Below are 15,388 nucleotides of genomic sequence, written 5' to 3' on the forward strand. Positions count from 1 at the left end.
CATAAACTTTGAATCGTATGCTTACAGTCAAGTTCTAGCTTAGTGTATTAGTTTGCAAAAGAGAGAAAAAAAAACAGAATGTATAACAATTCCTTTGTTTAAGGACAAACAAGCAGCAACATTCTACAGTACAGCTCAGAAATTAAAACACTCATTTTCCAGCCTTGCATTTCTCACTACATTCATTCACTACTTGATTTGTCAAATATGATGTCTACATTTCCTGTCTATAACAAAGCCGTGTCCTTCTCTGATTTGTGGATGTTGCGTTAACTTGCACTAATGAAGCAGCATGCTGCTGTTAAATGGAAACACCTGATACTGATACCTTAAAACCATTTCAGACATATTGGTGAGGCTTTGACCACCAAAATGGTGGTGGGGCTTGCACTGCCACGAGGGTTGAGCTTAGTGACGCCTCTACAGATTAAGCGGGGACACTAAGCTCCTCTGCTGCTGCTTCCTTTTTAAACAGACCTAGGCAGTTCAGATTGGCAGTCACACCTCCTCCATTCTAGTGTTGAACTCGGAGCCCCCCAGGGCAGATCGGAGGCAAATCGGCATTGGCTCAGTGCTTGCAAATGGGCACCAGCTTGAGTGCTATGTATAAACTGCTCAAAGACGTGTGAATTTTCAGCAGACGTATACCAGATATCGAGAATGTTTAATATCATACCTGTCAGGAAGTCTTTGTGAGCTACAGCCAATGAGAGTGCGAGACACAGGTATTTATAATATTATAATATTTATCATAAATACATAATATTTTGCTATTGAATTGTTGCAATTGTATTCATCCACCACGTGATTACTCTTTCTGATGAAAATGTAAACTTAATAAATATTAGTAAAAAATATGAATAGAAATTCCTTTGCCAATTTCGTGTCAACTGTTACAGAGGAGCAATAGAAAACATCCTGACTGGAAACATTACAAACTGTCATGGGATGTGCACGGCCCAGGGGTCTCATTAATAAAACGCCTGCCAGTGAGCTATTTCCTTTTATGAATCCCAAGTCAACCTGTAAATGTATCCAGCTGGTTCAGCCTCACATCCTGCCCTCTACACGCCCACATTCAACCATAAATGGTCAATGCAACGCACCTCATGAATGTTGATGCATAGAAATGAGCTGCTGATCAGCGGCTCTTTACAGTGAATCACGAAGCGAGGAGGAATAGTCATTCTCTCCTTATTCTTCCATTTACGCATTCCTAACAGTGCCAGAGTATCTATCGTGCAACATAACACATCACGAGTCTCACTGTAGTATTTATGTTTACAGCAATCAGACAGATTGATTCCAAAATGATTGCGACAATCGGTGGTATCCCTACTCATTTAAACAAAGGAAGTTTGATAACATAATTTATTTATTTACTTGTGTTTTCGTATGGCATTATGATAAGGACTGATAATGAAGATATGGAGTGATTGTGCGACAGCTGTCCCTGGCTTTATTTCCCCACATTGCTAATATGAATCAATAAAGTCGTGTTCACTGCAGCGATTTTACTCACAAACTAAGATTTTACTTGGTGATATATGCACAGTATTAGAAGATAATTGCTCTGTAATTCATTTCTTTAACGCAAATTGACGTTATCTTACAGCTCATGATCATTTCATCAGCTGACCACGAGTGTCGGTAGTTTTGGTCTCTTCTCTGTGCTCCGAGTTGCAGACAGCACTGATAAAATATTAAGCAAAATTTGATTGGAGGTTTTAGTTGGTTTATACCATACCATTCAAATATAAGCAGTGCAAAAATAATAAATATGATGATTACGTTAGCAACAAATCAATTAGCGAATCCTTCAAAAATGCATTACATTGAACCTGTGCTGATTAACTTCTAGTTAATTAGATTTCAAAAAACTAATTTAAAGATCAGTTCAATACACAAGTTACTTTTAAATTTTTCTATTGCAGCTCAATTATATCTGAATTTTTGCTCCAATTAACATGTGGGATGGCTTAACCAAAGACTTCCACCAATACTGTTTAGAATGCCTGGCTGGAGAAATGTTAGAAATGTAAAAGGAGACACATTGTTACTGTCGTAAAAACATAACAAACATTTGATTAGCCCAGTAGCGACTACCCCCTTCAGTCACATGACCCTTGACGTGCAAGTTATAGCAGTATTCAATCACTCTTGGTGGGGCTTTGGATAGCCATTGGGCTGGGGCTAGTACCACATTGCCAAAAATTGCTACATCACTGAATTTGGGTGGGTGATGACTCGGCATCTAAATCATCTTCTCAGATGATTTTAATCTCTGGGGACTGCCGATGGAGGTTGAGAACTGAACACCACACAGGTGCTTATTCATACACTTCAACAAACACCATGAACTCCTCTCAGCTTCACTTCAACCGATACCTTAAGTTCACTAGCTGCTTGCACTGAAAGTGACACTTCAGTTCCACATAGACTGAAACTTCAACTTCTTCGAGCAATTCTTTAACTGCACATCAATTTCTTTCAGTATTTACATTTCAGCTACCCCTTTAATGTTTTGCAGTACTTTAACTTCAAGATGAACCAAACGTTTCAGTGTCAATATTTAAAGAAAGTGAAACTGTTTCAAATATTTTAACAGCAATTCCTGTACAGAAGTGGACAAATACATTTTGTTCATACAGTCTGGACTTTTCTAATCCAAAAAATACATCTCAAACAAAGGCCTGGTATTCTCCTTCATTAGGATAAATGAAGGACTCACATTATAGGAGAAATTATCGTATTACTGCTTTGACCTTAGGCCTTAGTTGTTCAGATAATGTTCAGATTGTCTCAGATGATCTTTGAAAGCAACACTGCCAATTATTGCAGACATATATTGACATACATGGAACTAATGATGAAAATCAGCGGTTTTCCTCAAGTTTGGTTTGGAATGATTCTGAGCTAATGGGTGCTGGTGGTTTCCATGTACTAACTGGGCCTCTTTAGCTCCCATTTAGTCCATTATCCTCCAACAGGAAGGACTGTCAGAACAGACTTTCCCCTGCTGAACCCTGATGGATCACTTCCCTCACACACATTCTCCCAGTGACCAACTACACCAAAACGTGCAGACACATAAATGCAGAACTACCAGCACACTGTTATTCACATACAATACAGTATGTCCTTTATACAAACTTACACACACTTCCCATCTATCCTTTGGCAGTGCCGCTGGGTCCCACCCAAGTTCAGTCCAGCCAGCTGCTTCTTGTTCACTGCCAAACCATCGTTGAAAACCAAGAGCAGTGGTATACCACTAATCATTCAGAATGTGTGCTGTCTCTCTGTCTTCCTTCCCCTCCATCTATTATTCCTCTTATCAGCCAAATTTTTTATGGTTTCCTCCCCCCCGTGTTCCTTTTTTTTCACAGCTTCATTCTCACTACTCCCTATATCTTGTCTTCTCCTGTCATTTCCCTTTCTTTCCTCTTTCCCCATTTCTCTTCTTTCATCTTTTTCAATTCCCTCAAGATGGCTGAATAGCTATATTGACAGTTTGATATCTTTCTTATTTAGTTTAACAACTGTTAACTGCGGCACCTCTTGCAAATGTATCTCTCTGAAACATTGAGCAACAATCAAGCTACTTTGTCTGAACATTTAGGAAAATGGTCTGATCCTTTCACACTTAGTCCCATCCCTCAGCCAAGATGGTGAGAGTGTATTGCAAAATATTGTATGCGTACCAGTGTATTAAGTTCCAGCAACGTTAGCTTACTCTCCTTGGAATAAGACAGCGGCATTGCCAATTGGTTGGCTCCATTCTAAAGGGCCATTGGAAAAATTATAATTGGATTAGAAGAAGAGATATTGTCACCATGGAGTTTAAAATCAAAGGCAACGGTAACGTGGTGTGACTAAATGCAGCTTAACAAACAGTTAAGCAATTAATTGTTAGAAAACAGATCTCTTCTCTTTGTCCCTCTCTACTATTTCCAAGATGGAACACGTGTGATATTTTTTCCCCCTTTGTGTTATATTTTTGTCTTTAAATTTGGCAAAAGTGACAGTGACCTCACAGGGGTGGTTTGAAAAGCTCTTGACCATGTAAATCTGTATCTCTCTGGTGTTGAGCTAAACTTCATCTCAAGACATCAGGCCAGAATTCCCCTTGGTCAGGTTTTGAATTATTAAGCTTTTTGCAATTTTTCAAATCCTCTTGAACTTTGAAAGCTTTCTTCTTCCTCATACTTTCAGCTACAGACACCATTTCAACTTTAAAATGTTGAGAAAACGTTGAGCGATATACTGTGTGATTCAGCTTTTTGATATCTTTTACAATTTCTTAACTGTAGCAATTTAACTTTTATGATTTTTTCTATCCTTTTATGATTTTATGATGGGTGTGTATTTTTGTGATTTTAGCTCAGGAGTCCGTGATGTCATCGCCAGAGTGTAGAACAGCTTCAGAATCTTGTGAAAAAAATATTTCTATATTGCCACGGATTCCACAATTTTCACTCTCCATGCATATTTTTTGGTAGAAAAGTAGCTAATCGTATCCTTGTCGTAGACAAATGACTGTGGAATCCAACAGATTTACACATTTGGCACAACAGCCTCTAATTGAGAGGAAAACCAACTATCTGCTCCATAGAGATCAATGTTAATTCTTACTTCAAAGAAATCTTGCACAGACAACCGTGCAACATTTCTAGATCGCCAGTGAAGCCACATTTTTTACACTACAGACACAATTTTCACATGATCTGTTCTTCAAGTCATCCTTCCTCTCCAGTTATAATATAGGAGCAATAGGAGCTACGGTTATGGGGGTTTTGAGGATTTGTTTGACAGGTTTTTCACAGCTTTATCTCCATGTAAGGCTGCCGGCACACAGGTGTTTTTGATTGAGCTAATTAGTGAAGTTGATTAACACAGACACACGCGCACACACTGACACACACACATACACAAATGATTTGGAGATATTCAGGGAAAGATCGTTAGACCTCCTGCCTGTCTGTCTTACTCCCTCTCACACACTCATTCAATCTTTCTCTCTGTCTCTTTTTCTCTCTTTCTGTCTGTATGTCTGCCTGTCTCTCTTTCTCCTTCTCTCTCTCCCTCCCTCTCTCACTCAGTCTTTCTCTCTCTCTATCTTTCTGTCTGTGTCTCTATCTCTGCATGCCTCTATCTCATACAGTCATTCAGGTCTTAAAGATTTTAGAGGACTTTTCCCCTTTCACCCCCCACCCACCATTTCAAAATAAAAGCCCCACAGAGTGAATTCTAACTGGAATGCTGCTGATGAAGCCTGTCATTTAATAACCTTGGTTTGTGTGTTTCAAACATTATGATTGTCTTCTCTCACCCACCCAGTCCCACCCTTTCAAAATAAAAGCCCCATGGAGTAACTGTATCTTAACATGACGCTCAGAATGAGGTTCATGTTAAGAAATATTAAGTTCAAGTCTTTCCATCACAAATACAGAAATGTAATTTCCGAAGGTATATATCTCAAATAACTGATTAACTGCCAAAACATGAGTGCAAAGCAATACTGGGGCTCAATGCATCCAGTAGAGTTGTGCTGCTTTCTCTGCAGTTTACTCTGAGCGACATAAAGGGTTTTGAATTAAAGTCTTCTCCCACCTTTGTGACATGCATTGGGCATGAAAATACCAGACATGCAAACAGAATTTAAAGATAAGAAAATACCCAAATGTCTGCGCAATTTGTCGTGTTGTCGCAAAAACAAAGACAACATTTTGATGTCCAACTGCAACTTAACAGGCCATTGAGACCACATTTAAAAGGAATTTGTCATACAAATACAGCAAGTACCAACGTATTACACAATGGAAACTGCTTGGCCAAACATAATGCATCACTCTTTTGCACACTCTTGATTGTTAAGAGGCTAATAACCAATAACCAAACTAATTCAAAATAACATTTACCAATGTGTTCTTATGTTCCTTCTCCACAGATGTGAATGAGTGTGAATTGCTGAGCAGTGTGTGTGGAGAGGCCCAGTGTGTCAACGTTGATGGTTCCTTCCTCTGCATGTGTCCCAGCGGCCAGGACTATAACGTCATGATCGCCAAGTGTGAGCCAGTTCCCACAGGTGACCCACCATCGGCTTTTGTACAAATTACATGTAACAAGGAACCTGAATACATCAGGGTGTACCTGGTTTTACCACGCACAAAAAATATAATCTCTCCATACAAGTCAGTCAATTAAGGTACACAAACTTCATATAGTAGTGTAGCATAAATGCATGAAATTATACCAAAATGTGTAACAACTTATACCTCAAGGGGCTCCAGAATGATGTAGCGTGAAAACATAAAATAGTACAGAAGATGAAGGAAAGTGAACAGAAAGAATCGTTTTATATTAAATAACAGAATTGATCTTGCCTTAAATCCACCTTGGGGCACCACCCCTTCGAAACAGTTAATTTATTTAGTCTTAATTCTGAAGATTGATACTGAGTTCTTGACACAAAATCAAGTTCTTTATAAATGGAAAGGCTTATTAAACTACTGACTACACATACAACTAACAGACAAATTAAATGACCAAATGTAATTAATACAGAGATGAACAAATAATGAATGAAGGAGGACCGCCGTACATACCAGGTAAAATCAGTGACGGATATCTTGGCAAGATGTTTTAGCTTGCAAAGGCACAAGTGGAGCAGCTGTGTATTCATTCTTCTTTCCCGCTCTTCCTTTATTTATCTTTCAGTGTCATCAGTGGAGCGTAAAGAGTGCTATTATCGTCTCAACGATGAGAACCTGTGTGAGAGTGTTCTGATCAGCCATGTCACCCTGCAGGAGTGCTGCTGCACACTGGGAGCCGGATGGGGTGACAACTGTGAGGTGCATCCCTGTCCTGTCAATGGCACAGGTAAGTTAGAGGAGGAGTAGAAAGGAATTTGGACAATAACACACATATCTTTACCAAACACACCTTTGGGTATATTTCAGTTACACACTACACCACAAGCTTTAAAAAGCATCATTTTAATACCTTAGTAAACTAGACGGTAGTTCTATCATGAATCTAGACCATAAAAGCTTCTCTGTTGAGTTTATTTAACATAATTGTATTGCTTGCAACACCGCCACAGATGGAATACTTTACTGTATACCAGAGCCCTGTTCTTTGTATGTGGATAAATGAGTTAGCTTTATTTGATAGATGATTTGACACACGCCATCAATTTCCGGTTCTTCAATGCTGGATTAAAGTTGAACTACAGGTGTGGTAAGTGCAACAGGTCCACATTTTCCAAGTTAACTCTAAGTGGCTGCAAGCAAAACTATACAAATAGTCACTTTTTGTAGATGTTGGCATGAAGAGGATTGATTGCAGGTATCGTTGGTCTGGAGAAGTTACGATACTACTTGGTGCTGTTTTTTTGTGGTCTATTAAAGGTATCGAGTACCAATACCCAGATCTAATGTTAAGATAAGCTAATACCTGTTTCTGACTGACCCTCACACGTGTGCCTTCACTGTCACTGAGCATGTTGGTACCACACTAGGCCTAAGAAGTTCCATCCTTTATGTCATGTAATTATTGAAATGTTCTGTTATTCTTGGTAAACAGGCATTCTAGTAACAAAATGTCAGGAAGTACCTACATGACAGTGACCTAAAGGAGTGTCTTACCCATTTTAATAACTGAGCAGGAACTGAACCTCTCTTTTGGCCTATTACTTGAAGTTTATCTTACAGTATATACTGTAGGTACACACACACACACACACACACACACACATCAGTGCACAATGCACCCTTAACCTCCAAATCTCCACGTGGGTCCCCTTTCAGACCACTTCAATGAGATGTGTCCATCTGGAAGAGGTTTTCTTCCCAATGGAGACTTGCTGTATGGAGTACCCACATCTGACAGCTACAAAGGTAAGACTAAGCTACTTCTACACAACTTAATATCATACATAAATCACACAACTGAATCTTCCAAAGTGCTGTTGGTACACTGCAGTTCCTTTGAGTTACAGTATTACACATATTTTGCATCACATCTGTTCTCCCGTACCTTTTTTGTAGAAACTTTTGATTCAGTTGTCTTCTGCATTATAGGATTTATACAAATACATAAAACAGTTTTATGACAGCTTTTGTTGGTAGCTTTTATCCAGAGTATAAGCGCAAAAAATTATTTTGGACTGTATTAGAGCTGGTTGATCATGCAGTTCAATATATTAGAGATATAGTATCTGTATCAGTGTATGTTGGCCAATAAGTAGGCTTGAGCGTATTTACAACAGTGTCACCAGTTTGTCCACCAGAGACCACTGACAAGCTGATTTTCACACAACAAAATGTGCTGCTCAGTACACAGAAATATAAATCTAAGGGATGTGAATCAAGATTATAGTTTTGACCTTACTAAAGTATTATAGTAATTACTATCTGCTGATACACTGCTATTAGGTTCTTTGAACTCACATATATTGTTATCAGTATTAGTCCCAAACGTCCAGTATCTATTGGGCTATAGTCGAAACTCAACTGAAATTTGAACAAAACATTTTCACAGTCGAAAAAAAATAGTATCCATGCTATGCATTACTTCCTGCTAACAGTCCCACAATGCAATTATCACATTTTATAGATGCAAAAATCACGATAAGGGTCAAGCTTCTGGGTCCATGGATGATGCCATCATTTGAATATTCAATCCCGATTCCAAAAAATGAAAAATCCAATCAATCTTGTTAAATGACAATAATCTAACAAACAATGAAGACAGAACTAGAAACATTTTTTGTTTTGTACTTGTTTTTCTGCTGTGTGAATGCAGTCTGATCTGCACTGTAACTTATCTCACGGAAGCACACAGATTCAAAGAAGTTTGTAAAGCATATTTTAAATAAAAAATGAATGAATTTAAAGGAATTTAAAAATATGTTGGAAAAATTAATCACAGATATTAACCAGATTCATCAGTGATGTAAGGTGGATTGTAGGCTGTTAGTAACGTAGGAATTAAGTGCATGTAAAGAACATTATCTCTTCAATAATTTTCTGTCATGCTGTGATGCATTGTGAATAGTATGAAAGGAGACTGTAATGCTCTTGTTCCCCTAGTTGACTCTTTGTTTGACATGCTCACCATAGCCTATCAACCTTTGGTGAATCTGTTCTATTTGTGACACCCAGAGTCTATCAATACCACCAAAACCCCAGTACACCTCATCCTCACCTTCATCAGCGGTGGAGGTGGTCAAATAGGCAGCATCATGTTCACATATAGAAGGGATTATGTAAATGACACAAAGTAGTAGTTTTATATGTTGTGAGTTAGTTAATACAAAACTAAATGTCACTACAAGCAGAGCTGAAACGCACAATCAAGCAAGGAAAACTCTCCTCCCCCTCAAAAAAAGTGATAATGTGTGATGTGTAACTTTTTGACGTTAAAGCTGAGGTCATCTCATTATCATTACAATGCTCAGCATACTGAAGCCTTATGCATTAGAAATGTCTATATGATTATTCCATGGCTGTCTGTCGACCAGATAGCAAAGGCTAATATCTCACTCAGAAATCCTTCAAATAACGGATAGGTTTCCTCTTTTGGCTCTACTAGGTTGTGCTAGGTGAGTGCAGCAATCATTTTCCGTGCATACACTCGATGAAGAGAAGCCAGAAATCCACAAATCTGAAATACTCTCTAAAACAGAATGTAAATGATATGTAAGAATAGAGTACACTGACAAGCTGCTCAGACTACATTGTATTGGGTTGATTGATATTCAGTCATTCTGCAGCTTTTTGATCCTCAACCACATCTAATGATATAGCTTAAATATCAATAGTCAACTTATTACCTGGTCAGAAGCTTTAGGAAAGACCTGAGGACATCACGATCTGTCCTGATGAACGTTCAATGCAAACACTAAAACATGTTCTGTGTCAAACCACAACGACCTTATGTTGTATATTAGTTATTATAAACTTAAACAGACTTTGTGCTGATATCGTTTCCAAGGAAATACAGAAGTTGTGTGTGTTTCCTCCAGACAGGTGATGCAGAGAGAATGATATGAGGATGGATGATGATATAATGTTCTCCTCTGGCTATCTGAGTCTGTATGATAATGCTACATTAATGCTAAAAGAATGTATGTTAATGTCGCAGCTTCCCCATATGAATACATTATACTTCTACATAAATCCACATTACAGTTACCCCTGGCTCTCCATTGTAACCCTTTTAAAGACAACATAAACTCTCTAAACATGTACCGTGACCTGCCTTCTCTCTGCCTGCTTGCAGATGCAGATGAATGTACACTGTTTGGCAAAGAGGTTTGTAAAGGCGGCTTCTGTTTGAATACTGTTGGCAGCTACGAATGTTACTGCAAGACGGGACAGGACTACGACGCTGTCAAACTGGAGTGCAGAGGTCAGTGTGATATGCAGCAAACAGAAAAGCTGTGTGTTGTTTGTCTGTGTACGCATGTGTGTGCGTGAGGGAAAGTTTCCTCCACTGCCTTCTACACATGACACAGGAAACTGTCAGCTGACAAGATGCTGTCAGATCTGATGGTGTTTGAATGTTTGACTGTCTCTGCTGCAGCTTAGCAACAACACATTAAGCATCCATAACCAGATCAGCACTGTGCTATCTTGGAGATAATGGTAATTTACTTCCCAACCAGCTGCCCAAATATTCAAAAATTGTTCTGGGCATTCCTAAATGCACTGTATAAGTAGTGGACCTTCAATTCAGATTATTTTACTTTCTATTAACGACAACAATGATTTCACTCTGAAATGTTGCTCTAAACACCAGTCAGGAAGATCTTTCACAGGAAACTAAGAGAAGCATGAACATGGGTACACATTGCAGCGCTTACTGCCTAGCACTACAAAAGTGAATGGTATATAAGCCAAGGAACAGTGTGTTCCTTGGCTTATGTCATGGTGTTGATGCTGTTTTCATCACATAATACTGTTTTTGCAGGAGCAACATTTTGTGGAGGACTTGAATTGGTTGACAAGAGTGGGTTTTCGCCATAGTTAGTTCATTAGTCATAGCTAAATAGTTAATAAATGTGTGTGTTAATATATATGTATTTGTGTGAGTGTGAATGCATTGATCCAAGGTAATGTAGGACGAGGAAGTGCAGCTGACATGAAGAAAGTTATTTTTCCATTAAATGTCTCTGATTGCTTTTCTTTCCTGCAGACATCAATGAGTGTCTGGATGAGTCGGTGTGTGCCGGTGGACAGTGTTTGAACACAGACGGCTCATACATGTGTTTCTGCACACATCCAATGGTGTTGGACCCCAACATTAACAGCTGTGTCTTCATTCCTGAGGTGGCTGGTAAGAAAGGCTGTTTAACCCATGCACACATTCTAAAAATGTTGAATTTGCCAAAATGATGTTTGTTTGTCAAAGCGTTGCAATATTTCAGCCTAAAAGAATGTCAAACTTTGGCCCCAAAACGAGTTCCTTGTCAATCAAGGAACTACAGTACAGTACAATACAGAACTCTATTAATACATTAATAGAGTTCATGGTTAGCCCTGATGCCCAGGCTGTGCATCGCTCCCTAAAAAATAAAATGTCAGTAAACCATTCGTTACCAGAGTACAAACCAAAAAAAACCAAACATATTCAACTGTTACTCAATACATATTACAGAAGCTTTTAGCTGCACTCGATGATAATTCTACAGATCATGTATGTTTAATTGTGTCATATGACTTATTAACTCAAGATTACAGATAGTGCTCATATTTACATGTTTTCTACTGTTTCGTGGGAAGTATTTGCCTTCTTTTGTGGATTGTGTTGCCTGATTGTGGAGTTACTGACAGACCAAATCAAATTTCAATATCTTAGTATCACAATCTCAAATTGAAGGCCTCCAAAATTATAATCTGTTGTCTTAAGAAATCTACCACACATTTCGCCTTCCACACATTTCTAACCAATACAAATGAATACTGATAAAATGTTGAAGTATTGATTCAGTTTATATGCTTTAACCCAATTATTCAAATGTACTTAATTTATGTGTATGTGGTATAAATCCTATTTCAATGATTGAGTAAAATCTATTTGGATAGAAGCAGGTCGTATAACACACAGCGATAAGTTGTGTGGTAATGCAATGTGTGTGTGTGTGTGTGTGTGTGTGTGTGTGTGTGTGTGTGGGTGTGATGGTGTGTGTGTGTGTGTGTGTGTGTGCGTGTGTGCAGAGCAACATGAGGCGGAGCAGATAGACTACCTGGGTATCTGCTGGCAGACGGTGACAGAAACCATGGCGTGCACGCAGCCGCTGGGTCCCAACAGGAAGACCACATACACAGAGTGCTGCTGTCTGCACGGAGAGGCCTGGGGCATGGACTGTGCCCTGTGTCCACCCAGAAACACCGGTACACACACACACACTCCTCTCATATATAGCGTCAGGCCAGGGCGTAGGTTTGCATATGGTCCATAGGGACTAGTCAGGACCAAAGTTTGGGAAAGAATTGTCCCCACCAATATTTTGTTAATTTGAATTGCCTGTTAGAAAAAAATATTTTGCACAATGTATTTGCAAAGTCATTCGTATTATTATTAGTGCTGGGCAAGTCAACGCGTTATTATCGCGTCAACGCATTCATTAATTAACGCCGACAATTATTTATAGCGCGTTTCTTTTTATTTTGAAAGTCCGTTGCTCGCTGGCAGCGGTGGAGGAATGGAGACTACTGGACATCGCTGCGGTAAAGTCAGCAGACACTCAGATCTCCGTGCTCAACTCAGCAGACACTTACATGTTAGTGCACCTATATGCTGAAACTCACGGTAAACGCATTCAAACGGCACAGATCGGGAGCAAGCGAAGGACTTTGAAAGTTAGCGGAAAGATTAACGTGAGACAACATCCGGTTTCTTCAGACGAACATCCGGTTTTCAGAATAAGATGCCAACAAAGTATGAATTATATTCACATTAAGTATAAAACATGCTACCTGCATCTCGTGAGTTAAAGGGAAAATACACTTAAACTGTGCGTAAAGTGTCTTTATTCTTTGATCGCTGGGTAACCATCATCACCTCGGAGTTACAGCATTATATTGATGAACAGTAGAGCTGCATTCACATGCTCTGACTGTCATGAAGACAGAACACACACATTCTGATGAAACGTGCCGAAACATTTTATTCCTGTTGCACAGCAGTGGAACGTTTCACATGACATCACACACTGAGCACAGATAGTGAAGAGATATAACTGCTACTGTGTAAAGGGAATACTGCTGTTAAAAAGCACCTTATTTGTTTAAAGTGTTTGTAAACCAAATGTTATTGCCCTTTTGTTCATATAGCAGTACTTTTAAAATAAAAGTGCACAATACACTACTTTTGAATTCATTATTGAACTTTGCCATAACAATGCAATTAATCGAGATTTAAAATGTTAATTGTTTCCCAGCACTACTAATAATTGCATAAAGGAGGAAAGCACTTTATTTATAGCCTATTAAGTGCTGCAGAACTGTGAAAGGTTTTTAATATATATTTTGGATATAGAATATACTGTTACTGTATATTGGCATTTTAGCAGTTTTTTATTCATTTATTTAATTATTTATTATTATTATTATTTATTTGGTGCAGAATACTGTTTGGTATTTAAACTAAGGTTTTATTACTGTTATTATGTATAAATCAGTTCCAAGTTACATAAATGTTAATATATTTTAATAAAGTTTGCCTGTTCAACATAATATCAACTAATTTGTTTTTATATGGTGGGGGGGGGGGGGGGGGCTGGCAGTGTCCCTACCAATGCTGATACCAAACCTGAGCCCTTGGCGTCAGGCCAAGCTCAGATACACTATAATGTATGTGTGACTTACTGGTGTAGCCGTTGTGTTTGATGACACAAGGGAACTTACTCATGTAAACTGGCTGTCGGGCATTTGAGGTGCCAACGTTTCCATTAAAGAAATCTTCATATTAAGCTTTAATAAAGTAAATGCAATACATAGCTCGGAAATGAATGTAAGACAGCAAATATAAATAACTGCCAGCTATAACACCAAAGACCAAGTGTTTGTCTTGAGTCTACCAAACTTCAAAATTTCTCTTGCTGAGGGTGGAGATGGCAGCACGGAGACTGTCAATTGTGATTTTAACTCTATTTGATATTCGGTTTAAAGTCTTGGATACACAAAGCAAGCCAAAAAAAGCTAAACTGTTTGATTTGATGGTAACTAAGCCCTTCTGTGGGAGATCAGGGATGCCCATATAAAAAGATATAAGTAAGACAAACTTAATTTATGTTTTAAAATCTAATTTCATTCATATCATTACTGCTAACATTCAAACTTGATGACTTAATGTTGTACTTGTGAGTGTAACCCTGAATATGGGATGAGTTTAACTACATTTAGAATTGTATTAATTGATTTCAGTTTAATATTGGCCGCCCTGTCACTGTCCCTGAATCTTCACTCACTTAATTCTCCTCAGTTAGCTGCTGCATTTACACCAATAGTAAAATACACACAAAATTGAAATTATACGTAGCCACAGCCAAAACAAGTCCGTGGAACCAATGATTAATGAGTCGCCTAGTCATCTCTAGGTTCTCACATCTATTAATTATCGCAGACCTTGGCAGCTCTTGGCATTTGTTATTGAACACTGTTTGTCTTTTCTCTCCCTCTGTCTCTCTCTCAGAGGATTATGCGTCCATGTGTAACCTTGGCGGGCGGCGGGCGTACGGTCATGACGCCCTTGTTGCCGGCCCGATCCATGAATATGAAGTGAGCCCAGACTATTCACAATCACCTGAGCAGCAGGCTGTCCTGCCTTTTTATGAGAACGTGGACCGTGAGTATTTGTATTTTAGGCATCCTTCATAGTAACAGAGGAAGAGCACTGAAACACAGGATTTATTTTATATTACCTAACAATAATCAGGTCTTTACTAAGTTCTTAACAGTTATGTGGACAAGTTAAAGAATTGTAATGTATACATATAGAGTTTATCCAGGAAGCAGTCGAAGGAAGTGGCTCTCCAACTTTTTCCTTGTGACTCCTTGCCACTGGTTGTGATCAGCTCAACCAAGAGCCCTTGAAAGAATCCACTGGTCTAAGATATTTACCAGTTAATACTAAACTGACCAATGGAGAAAAAGGAACAAACAATTAATGTGTGAATGTGGCTAATTGATTTCACTGCTTTATAGAAATAGCACGGCAGCCATGTAGTGTATTCCATTTAGCTGGAAAATGTTCACTTAGTTTATCACAGAGGTTACTGTCCACACAGAACGCGTGCCATTAACAATCTAGTTTAGAAGCTTATTGACAATGTATTTATCTTTAGAAACTTATTAAAACACCCCTGTTATTATAGGCG

At 38.6% G+C, this 15,388-nt stretch overlaps 1 protein-coding gene across 3 annotated transcripts in view; it reads left to right on the top strand.

The window, feature by feature from the left end:
* Positions 1 to 15,388, top strand: part of ltbp1 (latent transforming growth factor beta binding protein 1) — a 122,565-nt gene that overhangs the window by 103,451 nt on the left and 3,726 nt on the right. For all 3 annotated transcript variants that reach the window (XM_079169021.1, XM_079169022.1, XM_079169023.1), the window contains 7 exons: positions 5,951 to 6,088; positions 6,721 to 6,882; positions 7,812 to 7,901; positions 10,288 to 10,416; positions 11,203 to 11,343; positions 12,225 to 12,401; positions 14,704 to 14,856. In XM_079169021.1, the coding sequence (XP_079025147.1) occupies positions 5,951 to 6,088; positions 6,721 to 6,882; positions 7,812 to 7,901; positions 10,288 to 10,416; positions 11,203 to 11,343; positions 12,225 to 12,401; positions 14,704 to 14,856 (990 nt within the window). The remainder of the gene's footprint in view (positions 1 to 5,950; positions 6,089 to 6,720; positions 6,883 to 7,811; positions 7,902 to 10,287; positions 10,417 to 11,202; positions 11,344 to 12,224; positions 12,402 to 14,703; positions 14,857 to 15,388) is intronic.

The sequence above is a fragment of the Pholis gunnellus genome (genome assembly GCF_910591455.1).
Source record: "Pholis gunnellus genome assembly, chromosome: 11".
NCBI lineage: Eukaryota > Metazoa > Chordata > Actinopteri > Perciformes > Pholidae > Pholis > Pholis gunnellus.